General features: G+C 42.1%; 1 protein-coding gene across 1 annotated transcript in view; it reads left to right on the top strand.

Moving 5' to 3' along the window:
• The window catches only part of FAM222B (family with sequence similarity 222 member B), a 117522-nt gene that overhangs the window by 27652 nt on the left and 76848 nt on the right, over nt 1–13022 (top strand). Inside the window, 1 exon segment of the mRNA XM_075263609.1 lies at nt 7150–7219. Coding sequence (XP_075119710.1) covers nt 7150–7219 — 70 coding nt within the window.

Raw genomic sequence — 13022 nt, 5'->3', positions numbered from 1 at the left:
CTGCACGCTGTAGTGTAAATGTCCTGGTAGACTGCACGCTGTAGTGTAAATGTCCTGGTAGACTGCACGCGGTAGTGTAAATGCCCTTGTAGACTGCACGCTGTAGTGTAAATGCCCTGGTAGACTGCACGCTGTAGTGTAAATGCCCTTGTAGACTGCACACTGTAGTGTAAATGTCCTTGTAGACTGCATGCTGTAGTGTAAATGTCCTGATAGACTGCACGCTGTAGTGTAAATGTCCTGGTAGACTGCGCGCTGTAGTGTAAATGTCCTGGTAGACTGCACGCTGTAGTGTAAATGTCCTGGTAGACTGCACGCTGTAGTGTAAATGTCCTGATAGACTGCACGCTGTAGTGTAAATGTCCTGGTAGACTGCGCGCTGTAGTGTAAATGTCCTGGTAGACTGCACGCTGTAGTGTAAATGTCCTGGTAGACTGCACGCTGTAGTGTAAATGTCCTGGTAGACTGCACGCTGTAGTGTAAATGTCCTGGTAGACTGCACGCTGTAGTGTAAATGTCCTGGTAGACTGCACGCTGTAGTGTAAATGCCCTTGTAGACTGCACGCTGTAGTGTAAATGTCCTGGTAGACTGCACGCTGTAGTGTAAATGTCCTGGTAGACTGCACGCGGTAGTGTAAATGCCCTTGGTAGACTGCACGCTGTAGTGTAAATGTCCTGGTAGACTGCACGCTGTAGTGTAAATGTCTTTGTAGACTGCACGCTGTAGTGTAAATGTCCTGGTAGACTGCACGCGGTAGTGTAAATGCCCTTGTAGACTGCACGCTGTAGTGTAAATGTCTTTGTAGACTGCACGCTGTAGTGTAAATGTCCTTGTAGACTGCACGCTGTAGTGTAAATGCCCCAATTGACCGCACCCTCTAGTGTAGATATCCTAGTAGACTGTGCTCTATAGTATAAAGTCTTAATGCCTTGGTAGACTGAATACCTTGGTAGACTGCATGCTATACTAGCACTGAATTAGGCTGCGACAATTTCCATGGTTTTTCTCTATTTCCATTAATCTGCACAGACAAAAATAAAGATTACAAAGAGCGACATGATGAGAATCTATATTTTAGTCAGCTGGTGCTTTGTTTTTTTCCTATGCCAAGTGCCAGGAGCCTGAGTATGTAAGCCCCTGGCAAGGTTGGTATGGCTGTGTGAATGCTTGATTTCTGTAGTCTGTTACATGCGCTGAATGTTCTAGCCTGGGCAGAGGATGATTGATGTGTAAAAGGTGCAAATGGTTTTTCTGTTGGAAGCTCTCAGTGGGAAGGTGTCTATGCCTGGGGACCGGTGGCCATGAGTCAGCTAGCATATTGATGAAGCGATCTTATCTCTGGGGTTTTTTCACACAGTTAAGCTTGGCTTACCATGGGGCTTACTCGCGGAGTGAACAAAGATAAAATTAATTAGCTCCTGTACTGACTATACCGCCATGGAGAGCGGCTCTGCCCGCAATATGCTTTGTAAACTTCATTTTCATGATGCTATGTAAAGAAAAATACATCCAGATGCAGATGTGAGACGAGACGCAGAAAATGCAATTTTCTCTATGGAAGGTGTAGCTGACTCCCAATAATCTAAATCCCTAAACATTTGCCAAATTACTTTTTGTAATCTTACTTGAGGTTTAAGCTTTGCAGAAACATCGTACAATGGAAAATTAACAAGCCTGTTAGGAGTGCCATCTGCAGCGCTAGTCCTTCATGGCTCAATTTATCAGATTTTTACATTCACATGATAGCTACAGGAGGACGTTCATTTTTTTTTTAAGAGTAACATTCGTTCAATGGATTCTTTTATTCTTGGATACAACTAAGGGGCTATACCACAAAATATATATTCCTTGTCCGTAAGATAGGGGATACATTGCAGATCATTGGGGGTTTGGCCGCTGATACCCCTACAGATCCTGAAAATTAGGGTGTTTTACCCTATTGCGAATGTAGGGATGGACACAGAATGCCATTCTCTCCAGTGAGATATATACACTCACCGGCCACTTTATTAGGTACACCTGTCCAACTGCTCGTTAACACTTAATTTCTAATCAGCCAATCACATGGCGGCAACTCAGTGCATTTAGGCATGTAGACATGGTCAAGACAATCTCCTGCAGTTCAAACCGAGCATCAGTATGGGGAAGAAAGGTGATTTGAGTGCCTTTGAACGTGGCATGGTTGTTGGTGCCAGAAGGGCTGGTCTGAGTATTTCAGAAACTGCTGATCTACTGGGATTTTCACGCACAACCATCTCTAGGGTTTACAGAGAATGGTCCGAAAAAGAAAAAACATCCAGTGAGCGGCAGTTCTGTGGGCGGAAATGCGTTGTTGATGCCAGAGGTCAGAGGAGAATGGCCAGACTGGTTCGAGCTGATAGAAAGGCAACAGTGACTCAAATAGCCACCTGTTACAACCAAGGTAGCCAGAAGAGCATCTCTGAACGCACAGTACGTCCAACTTTGAGGCAGATGGGCTACAGCAGCAGAAGACCACACCGGGTGCCACTCCTTTCAGCTAAGAACAGGAAACTGAGGCTACAATTTGCACAAGCTCATCGAAATTGGACAATTGAAGATTGGAAAAACGTTGCCTGATGTGATGAGTCTCGATTTCTGCTGCGACATTCGGATGGTAGGGTCAGAATTTGGTGTCAACAACATGAAAGCATGGATCCATCCTGCCTTGTATCAACGGTTCAGGCTGGTGGTGGTGGTGTCATGGTGTGGGGAATATTTTCTTGGCACTCTTTGGGCCCCTTGGTACCAATTGAGCATCATTGCAACGCCAAAGCCTACCTGAGTATTGTTGCTGACCATGTCCATCCCTTTATGACCACAATGTACCCAACATCTGATGGCTACTTTCAGCAGGATAATGCGCCATGTCATAAAGCTGGAATCATCTCAGACTGGTTTCTTGAACATGACAATGAGTTCACTGTACTCCAATGGCCTCCACAGTCACCAGATCTCAATCCAATAGAGCATCTTTGGGATGTGGTGGAACGGGAGATTCACATCATGGATGTGCAGCCGACAAATCTGCGGCAACTGTGTGATGCCATCATGTCAATATGGACCAAAATCTCTGAGGAATGCTTCCAGCACCTTGTTGAATCTATGCCTTGAAGAATTGAGGCAGTTCTGAAGGCAAAAGGGGGTCCAACCCGTTACTAGCATGGTGTACCTAATAAAGTGGCCGGTGAGTGTGTATATATATATATATATATATATATATATATATATATATATTCAGGGTCTGGGGTTGCTGGGTGGGGCGGCATAGACACACAAGTCCAGTTTCTTTTAGTCCAAAACAAAGGTAGAGTTTTATTTTCACTCAAAAAGATAGTGCAGCAACAAAAGGAAACAATACAAAAATAAATCCCTGCCCGGCTAGGCTCTAACTAAACATAGAATAGGTTACCTCACCTAGAATCACAGAAGTCCAAAAACCCAGTAGAATCATTCAGGACACAGCTCCCAAAAATATGACCTCTCTGTCAGCTCTCCAGCCAAGCTCTGCCAAAGTGTTGCTGCTGGAGCTGGCTTCTTAAGCCTCCTTGACAGGAGACTCTCTGTAGCTGAGTCGCTGCCGGAACATCCCCAAAGTGTGGACTGGAGGGGGGTGGAATGACAGGTCCCACTACCAACCTACCTGCCATTCCTAAAAATCCAATCCAGTACTGAGCATTTACCAAACTAATATTTATAACTTAAACGGGCTATAGTGTGAAAATTATTTATATATGATTCCTGTATATTTAGTTAATTAAAAAATAAAGGCGTTACGTGCCACAAGCATCGAGAGTCCATAGCTAACCATACTGTAGTACAGGCATAGGCAACAGTTTTTGTATAGCATTTCTATTTAAAAAAAAAAAAAAAAAAATGTGTGCAATGTAATAATTGTAAGGATGCCGACCTCCTACATGAAAGTCCTATAGCTCCAACCATAACTGCAACCAATGAATTAGTTGATTAAACTTACATTTCAGTGCGATCCTTGTCGCTGACTTTTCCTTTTTTGCAAATATGGTGGAAACAACTTTCTGCTAAACACGGGACTTTGCGTGATCACAGTAAACCTGCTTAGTGGGGGGCAGAGGTTGCCCCTAATGTAGCCCAGTCTTTTTGGAAGAAATCCATATAAATATGTTCTGCCTTATTGAAAAGGACGAATGTGTGTTTTGCTGCAATGTTATTCTTTTGTACTTGCTTCAAGGTGCAAAAACAAATTGGTCTATGAGAGAAGGATTGTCGCCTGGGGCAGCACCGCTGTGTGTTTAAAATAGCAGAGAGCGCTTTGTGCAAGGTGGATATGCCTGACCCTTGCAATGGTACAAGGGTTGGCTGACCCCTGCCGTGCTATATTAACAGAAGTCTCATACTGTACTACCTGTATATTGTTAGCCTATTGCTGAATTGTTGTAGGCTAACCAAAGCTGACCCTAACAGTCCCCCTGTTGCAAGTGGTCAAGTTACACTAGGTTCACACTAGCATTGTGGTCTCCGTCATTTGACTCCGTCATTTGGGTCCACCAGCCACAGACGAACCCCTTTGACTATAATGGGGTCCGTTGGGTATCCGTCGTTTCAAAACGGAAAGCGGCAGAGACAAAAGTCTTCCGTGTATTCATAAATGGGATAGGTCATCAGTATGTGATCTATCGGGGTCCTATAACCTAAATTTTAGCAGTGGAGCACACCCCACCCACGTACTAGCAGTTTCTGGCACCCGGAGGCTGTTAGAACAGACGATCTAGGTGTTGGCCCCCGATAGATCATGTAGTGATGACCTATTCTGTGGATAGGTCACCAGTACGAAAATTCGATTTGGGGCCAGCAAACCCCTTTAATCCGCTGATCACTTCAGGTCTTACTGTCATCCTCTGGCAAGCGGCTGAAAATGCTGGGCAAAGCCGTGCCCAGGAATAGGACATTGCGGAAACGCAGCTTTTTTTGTTGCGTTTCTGCAACGTGGGGCCTTAGCCTAGTTTTTTGCAGGTGGGTTTCTGAGACGGAATCCATTCACTTCAATGGGCGTCAGGCTGATGACCAATCTTCAGGCAGTTTTGTTTATACAAAATTGGGTTTTTAGTTAGGAGGGGCAGAGAATACCCTTAAATAACATCTCAGCCTTTGTATTTGGCAGGGTAGATGTTTTCAGTCTCCTGCTATAACAACTTTTTAGATGTACAAAACATTTACTATATTGAGCATCGCCCGCATTAGAAACAGGGTCAGCAACATCATTTAATAAATTAAGAAAAAAAAAAAAACTAATTAGCTTTAAAACCTAAAGATCTAAAATTGGCATCTCCCAGGCAGCTGGTGCCTACATGCTAATTGGATTGCTACGATTTCTAAAAGTTACGGCAAGTGGGCATCTCTAACTGGATGTGTGGAGCAAGTTTATCATCCGGTGATTAGCAAACAGCATGACTAATTCTCCGTGCGAGATGCAGCCGGGCTGAATGTCAATTATTTGGAGACCTTTTGCAAAACATTGAAAGGAATTTTAAGGTTCTTCGACAAGTCAAATGTACTCGCCGAGGTCATCGTAACCGGAGACTAATTATGGGTATAGAATCAATATTCCGAAGCCGTATTACACTCAGCTCTGGTGTCACCGGCATTGTTATGGGGCATGACTTACGCTGTAGATGCAACTGTCGGGGCTTCTAATATCAGTAAAACTGGACACCCTTGCCAAGAAGTTTTGAGACTGACTCCAATTTTGGTTTTTGGAAAAGTTGCTTTTTCCGTCTTCTTACACGCTAGGCCCACTCTAGCATCAGCTGGCAGGTGAATATAGTTTTTCATCCGACGGAGTCTCCATTAGACATATATGAAGGTAGCCAGAGTCAGATCTTTCTATGATGACTGAAGTACAATTAGTACAAGACTCCAGATTTCCAATGTTGACCCTTGTTTTTCACGATTTTCCCTGGCATAATGGATATCAGCTTCTGGACCAAATCCCGACTGATAGCAACCCATTCTTACATGATCAGCCTTTGGAGTTTATCACAATTCTGTGTATCTTCGTTCAACCCATTTTTAAGGAATGACCACAAGTTCTCAATGGGATTGAGATTTTTGAAGTTTCCTGGCCACGGACAATCATTCTTCAAGAAGCCATTTTTCTCCAAACTTTGCGAATACCAACATTTTTGTCATTCTCAAAACTTTTGGCCATGATGGCCTATTTCTTCTTGGTTTTGTGTTCCAGTGTTGTGACTTTTCAATTGTGAGATTGCAAGAATTTTTTTTTTATTTTTTTTTATAATTGATACATTTTTTTCTTTAAGTCAAATTGGTCCAAAATTTTAACTTTTGTAAGGCTGAAAAGAGACTCCCATCTGTTTTGTCCATCTATTGTCCTGCAGCCTTGCTCCAGAGGCCGTTCCTTGTGATAGGAGCTACGTTAATTTTGCCTTTCTTAGAGAAAAAATAAGATTCCTTCCGAATTCCAAAACTGGCAGGTTCAGAATAAATCTCTGTAGCACTGACCTATCTATTAACTAGAACATGTAATTTTGAAGCACTTCTGAAAAGCCTTCAGACAAGTACATTGTGGCCGCTTTCTCATGGAGAGTTCCATAGTCTTGCTGCTCTTACAGTAAAGAATCCCTATCTATGTTTTTTCCTCTAGACATAGAGTTTACCCCTTGTTACTATCCCAAGTATACATAGATCGAGTGAGAATTTTCTGTATTGTTCGATGATATTTTCTGCATTGTTTTTAGGGCATCTCTCAGTTGTCTTGTTTTCCAAGCCATTTTGATAGTCTTTCTGGGTAATGTAGTCCATTCATTCCGTTTATTGCTTTGGCTTCCTGCCTTTGAACCCCTTATTCACTACTCCCGGGATGTCTATACACAATATTCCATGTTCAGCCTTATTGTGCACATCTGTTCTCCTATTTTTGCACCCTATTATCTTATTTCCCCATGCAATTTGCTACAAGTTTGTCAACTAAATTCCCATTGTTTAGTAGAGGTCACTTATATGAGAGTCTGCCTGCATTCACATTTATATAAGTAGCAAGTCCAGAGGGCAGGTCCGAAATCTGTAAAGTTTTCATGTGTGTATCATTTCTGTATGTGCTTTTTGTATTTAGTATTTTTTTCCCATTGTAGGGACATTGTAAATTTCCAGTTGAAGTCTGTCCTGAGTGTAGATGACCTGGCCTGGAACCATTCTACTGTGGTGAGTATGTGCAGTGGATCCGTCTGTATGACTAGAAGTCTCTGACATTGTTTGCCCATGTTATATAGCAAGTTGCACTTAATAAAACAGTCCAGAAATAAAAGTGTCAGTCTTACTGTATATGGAATATGTCAAATATTCAGCTTATACTTCGATCTCCTGTGTGGATATGGCGATGCAGTAGGCCATTTTGAATTAGGAAAGAGGAAAATTTGAGTCTTGGCATTATTTTTAGAACTTTGTGTGATCTTGAGACCTTCTAATCTGTTGGAAGTGCCCAATATTTCCCCATATTGCCTCTTCCCTTGACTGTAGGAACTTATTAAGATGTATGAAACCTTACATTACATTTCCATCCGTGGTCAGAAAGACAGATGAATTATGGGTGGGAGTTAGGTTTATTTCCGAGACTGTAAAACATTCTGATCCCAATTGGTTGTATCATTGCTTGATACCTCAATAGAAGACAATGTTCTAATAGGTGGGTTAAAGGGGTTTCCAGGACTTGTATATAGATGACCTATCCTTAGTGTCAGATTGGTGGTGGTCCAACACTTGGCACCACTGCTGATCAGTTGTTAGAGGCAGCAGTGGTGCTTAGGTGAACTTTGCTTCCGCTTTGAATGGTACTAAGCTGCAGTACCAAGCACAGCCACTATACAATCTACTGCATTGTGCTTGTGAATGAAGAGGCCGCATCACTTGTCCAAACAGTGTAAATGGCAGATGAGTAGGGGTATCAGATATCAGACCCCTAAAGATAGGTCATCGATATGACAATCATGGCAAACCCCATTAAAAAACAAACAATGGAATTGGAAAAAAGATGCAAAACAGCGGCAGCATCCAATTGTTGTCTATTGTGTGGGTATACTTGCATTTTGTTTTTGTAGATCCTTTCATTCTTTACAAAGTCTATATAGTATTGTGCCCTGATAACAATGGCATTATTACATGCAATTTAAGACTGTGTACTATGTCATTCACCTTACCAATGTACTCTCCTCTTCGTAAGGTGAATGAAAATTCTTGTGGTCACTTTTCTCATTGCTACACGCTATTAAAGGGGTTGTTCACTTTCAGACAAATATATATTAAGAGACAAATCTATTAATGTTAAGATTAAGGTTTGTATAATGAAAAGTCATACAATATACTTTCTGTATCAATACCTCACAGTTTTCTAGATCTCTTCTTTGCTGTCATTTACTCTGCTTACTCCCAGTGGATAAAATTTTGTCCATAGTCATGTGATATACAGTCCATGGTCATGTGATGTACAGTCCGTGGTCATGTGATGTACGATCCGTGGTCATGTGATGTACGCTCCGTGGTCATGTGATGAGCACACAGGTGCACAGCTCGTTACAAGACCGACGTCTGATTAATGTACTGTGGCTTTATGAGCTGCGTAGCTGTGTTCATCACATGACCATGGACTGTATATCATATGACCATGGACTAATCTTGAGAAATTGGTACAGAGAGTATCTGCTTCATAGACTCCATTAGCAGCTTTTGTCACTGATCCAGACAAAAACGCCAGAAACATTTGCACAACATTCTGTACCATATGCCGGGCTGCGTTAATGAAACCTAGTGGATGCCGTTATGCTCTGTCTAATTTTCTGGGCTCCATTCATGTCTATGACATGTCTGATCTAATCCTTTCTGATTTTCATTGTTCTGCTTTTATGAGATGAAATCTCTAGTGCAATGTGAACAGAGCCTTAGCTGTACATTGAATCTTGACCATGACTGTGCACATGGTCGTGTGCATGAGGCCTAAGTCCATTGGTGAAAGGTTTCTTGCATTCCCCTGGCGGTGCTGATTTTATATTTATTGCTAAATATATAGATCCGGTGGACTGTAATATGGAGGTGTGAATAAAGCCCCATACTTAATTCCTTGACTTCTTACACTAAATACAGGAGAAAGCTACTATAATGGAGCAAAGTATCCTAAATATTACCGGTGTTATGTGCGGCTGCGGCCCATAGCTGCAGTGCAGAGGGTGTTGATGTGCCATCTGCTCCTGCACAGCCCTGTACTAGCAAACATTTTGATATTTTTGTGGTAATAAAGACCTATAGTATTGTATAAGGACTTCTAGTGTACTAGGCGCCTTGGAAACTGGTATTTATCAATGAAAGAATGGTTTTGGTATGTTACGTGATCTGACCACTGCACAATATGCACACTTTGTCCGTCCGAGTGACCGGGAAAATAACAGCAGTTAAAGAGGTTGTCCACTTCTTGGAGGGGCTGCAGTTCGTGTGCGAGTAAAGTCACGCTTTGACTTTTTACATCCCATCATCAGTAGGAAAAAAAATTACTGGAAGTCCCCTTTAAAATCAAACCTGGTCCTTATTTACCCATTCGGGAGTGGGAAACCCCCCCCCCCTCCCCATACCATTCAGGTTCTGTTCACATCTCTTTATGTGAACATATTGGGCGTATCTGTATCTAGTGCTAGTTATTAGAGATTAGCGAGTAGTATTCGATCAAATACCTCCCCTGCATAGTTATTGGTGTAAAAAAGCGCCAGGGATGGTGGGAGGGGATTCGAATTTTTACTGCGTTTACCGCGTGGTATTCGACCGATTACACCAATAACTATGCGGGGAGAATACGACTCTACTCTCTCTACTAGAGATGAGCGAACACTGTTCGGAACAGCCGTTCCGAACGGCACGCTCACATAGAAATGAATGGAAGCAGCCGGCACGCAGGGGGTTAAGCGGCCGGCCGCCGGCAAAGTCAGCGTCACAGGTGCTTCCATTCATTTCTATGGGAGCGTGCTGTTCGGATCAGCTGATCCGAACAGTGTTCGCTCATCTCTAATCTCTACTAGCTATACATACATAGAATATAGCCATTGGCCCCTATTTGAGACAAAAAAGTGTGCCAAACTACCCTTTTGGGAGAGCGCCTCAGACAGCAAGGTGTAAATTTTATTTAACATTGTAGCCAATGGACAAGATACTACTGTATAACTATATAGTAAGCTTCCATCGACAGTTTTTATTTTTACCCCATGTGTAACATATATGCAAGATGTATAAGTTAAACTGACGCCTTTTACAAATGCCATACAGTTGCATCTGTCACAATAGAAAAGGGAAGAGAAAAAAAAAAGCATAAGTTTAACATATACATTTTTTGCTGGATATAACGGGGTGGAAATTGCGTCAAACTATTCTTTTCCATCCTTGATTTTCTGATCTATATGTTTAACATGGGATAAAGATGAGATGTGAACATACCCTAAACCATGCTAGACACTTCCTTTGGAGGTAACCTTTGTGGGGAACACTGAATGTATAACTACAATGTAAGGCACGGCCGAGATAAGAACAGGTCTGAAGTTCTGGCACTGACTGTTATATAAAACAAAGGGGTTTTTTGTGCCGATATGGCCGCTGTTCGTAAATGCTAATGCAGTTTTGCACATCTGGAAGAGATAAATGTAGGATAAGACGGAAGCGGTGAGGTCATCGGTACAATAATGTCTTGGTCCTTGCAGCTCAGATCCAAATGTTTAGCAGGACCAGAGATATTGAAGGTAAAGGAGACTGTTATCTTCTCAGCAGGCAGATAAGGAGGTGGATTGGATTGCTGGCCGGTTCCTGAACCTTTCCTAATGAATGGTTGCTAGGCAAATTGCATCTCAATCAGTTTAATCCTCTGCATGTCATGTACAGGTCCCTTCTGTGAGAACCAAAGCAGCGCCTGTCACAAAGCTGACAAGGGTCAGGATGACTGGCAAGGAATAGAATACTTATCAGGGTACGGTATGGTCTCCGAGACTGTGGGATTTGATCCAGTATCATTACTATCACCATACAACTCAGTTCTACTTCTAAAGGAAATGAGTCACCGGAAAATCACCTATTTCTAAACCAAATTTCCATGTTAACCCCTTCCCGCCGATGGCATTTTTTGATTTTCGTTTTTCGTTTTTGACTCCCCTCCTTCTAAACCCCATAACTTTTTTATTTCTCCGCTCCCAGAGCCATATGAGGTCTTAATTTTTGCGGGAAAATTTTTTCTTCATGATGCTACCATTAATTATTCTATATAATGTACTGGGAAGCAGGAAAAAAATTCAGAATGGGTTGGATTTGAAGAAAAAATGCATTTCTGCGACTTTCTTACGGGCTTTGGTTTTACGGCGTTCACTGTGCAGCCAAAATGACATGTCCCCTATATTCTGTGTTTCGGTACGGTTCCAGGGATACCAAATTTATATGGTTTTATTTACATTTTGACCCCTAAAAAAAATTCCAAAACTGTGTTAAAAAATTTTTTTTCTAAAAGTCGCCATATTCCGACGACCGTAACTTTTTTATACGTAAGTGTACGGGGATGCATGGGGCGTCTTTTTTTGCAGGGCCGGGTGTACTTTTTAGTTCTACCATTTTCGGGAAATGTTATTGCTTTGATCACTTTTTATTCAAATTTTTATCAGAATCAAAACAGTGAAAAAATGGCGGTTTGGCACTTTCGACTATTTTTCCCGCTACGGCGTTTACCGAACAGGAAAAATATTTTTATAGATTTGTAGAGCGGGCGATTTCGGACGCGGGGATACCTAACATGTATATGTTTCACAGTTTTTAACTACTTTTATATGTGTTCTAGGGAAAGGGGGGTGATTTGAACTTTTAATTCTTTTTATATTTTTTTTATATTTTTTTTAACTTTTTTTTAATTTTTTTTTTTGCATTTATTAGACCCCCTAGGGGTGTTGAACCCCAGGGGGGTCTGATCACTAATGCAATGCATTACAATGCTAATGCATTGCAATGCATTGCAAAAAAGCATCCTTTCTTTTGCAGGCTGCATAGACCAGCCTGCAAAAGAGAGGATTTGCAGACAAGCCTGGGAGCCTGTACAAGGCTCCCGGCTGTCATGGCAACGGGACGTCAGCCCTGGAGCATGCTCCAGGAGCCGGTGATCCCGGCCAAAATGGCGGTGCCCCATGCGCCACCGGGAAAATGGCGCCTCCGGCGCCTTTGACGGCGGCGCCGGAGGGGTTAGTTACAGACCCAACATGCGCCGTACTATTACGGCGCATGTCGGGAAGGGGTTAAACAACTTTTTAAAGAATTTTTGATGCTTTAAAATAAATTCCATAAGAGTTTAAAAATAAATACTAGATCCTGTAATTTTCTTTCTGGCTACTAAGCCTAATAATAGACTGATAATTGCCAATTCTGTAGGTTTTTACAGCAGTCACCTCATTTACATAACTGATAAAACAGACAGAATTACAATAGAAGAGTTGTTGCTGCCTATGGCCATAGGACTGCTGTAAAATATATCACTATATATAGTCTGGTTTCAATAAATGAAAATAATTTTGTTACATTCCCTTTAAAGGGACCTTTAATTTAGGGTGTTTATTACAGCCTTGTAAAGATGCAGGTGAGAATACATCAGCCGCTGTGGTCCCATTCGCTTATTGTAAGCAGAGATTCAGAAAACTTTAAAGGGGTTATCCATGGAACTAAAACATTCAGCACTGTATTAGATGCAGCTGCACTGGCATCCTGTCGCGCCATTCTGCTCTGGATTAGGCTTAAAAGAATAGGCCTAATCGGGAGAGAGCCTTGCGCCGTATAATCCGCAACAAGAAGGGTCATCTCGCTTTTTTGTCTTGCTACTAGATAGTGCGAAAAATGAAGCAAGCGGCAAACTGAAGGCAATTTGAGGCGGATTCCGCATCAAAATCTGCTGTCAAAAATCTCTGTGTAAACTGACCCTTAAATAGGCGTTGCCCCATTCCTGACAGTTATG

Source organism: Leptodactylus fuscus, chromosome 2 (assembly GCF_031893055.1).
Source record: "Leptodactylus fuscus isolate aLepFus1 chromosome 2, aLepFus1.hap2, whole genome shotgun sequence".
Taxonomy (NCBI): domain Eukaryota; kingdom Metazoa; phylum Chordata; class Amphibia; order Anura; family Leptodactylidae; genus Leptodactylus; species Leptodactylus fuscus.
Note: the sequence above shows the minus strand (reverse complement) of the source record. Positions and strands in the feature narration are given on the sequence as shown.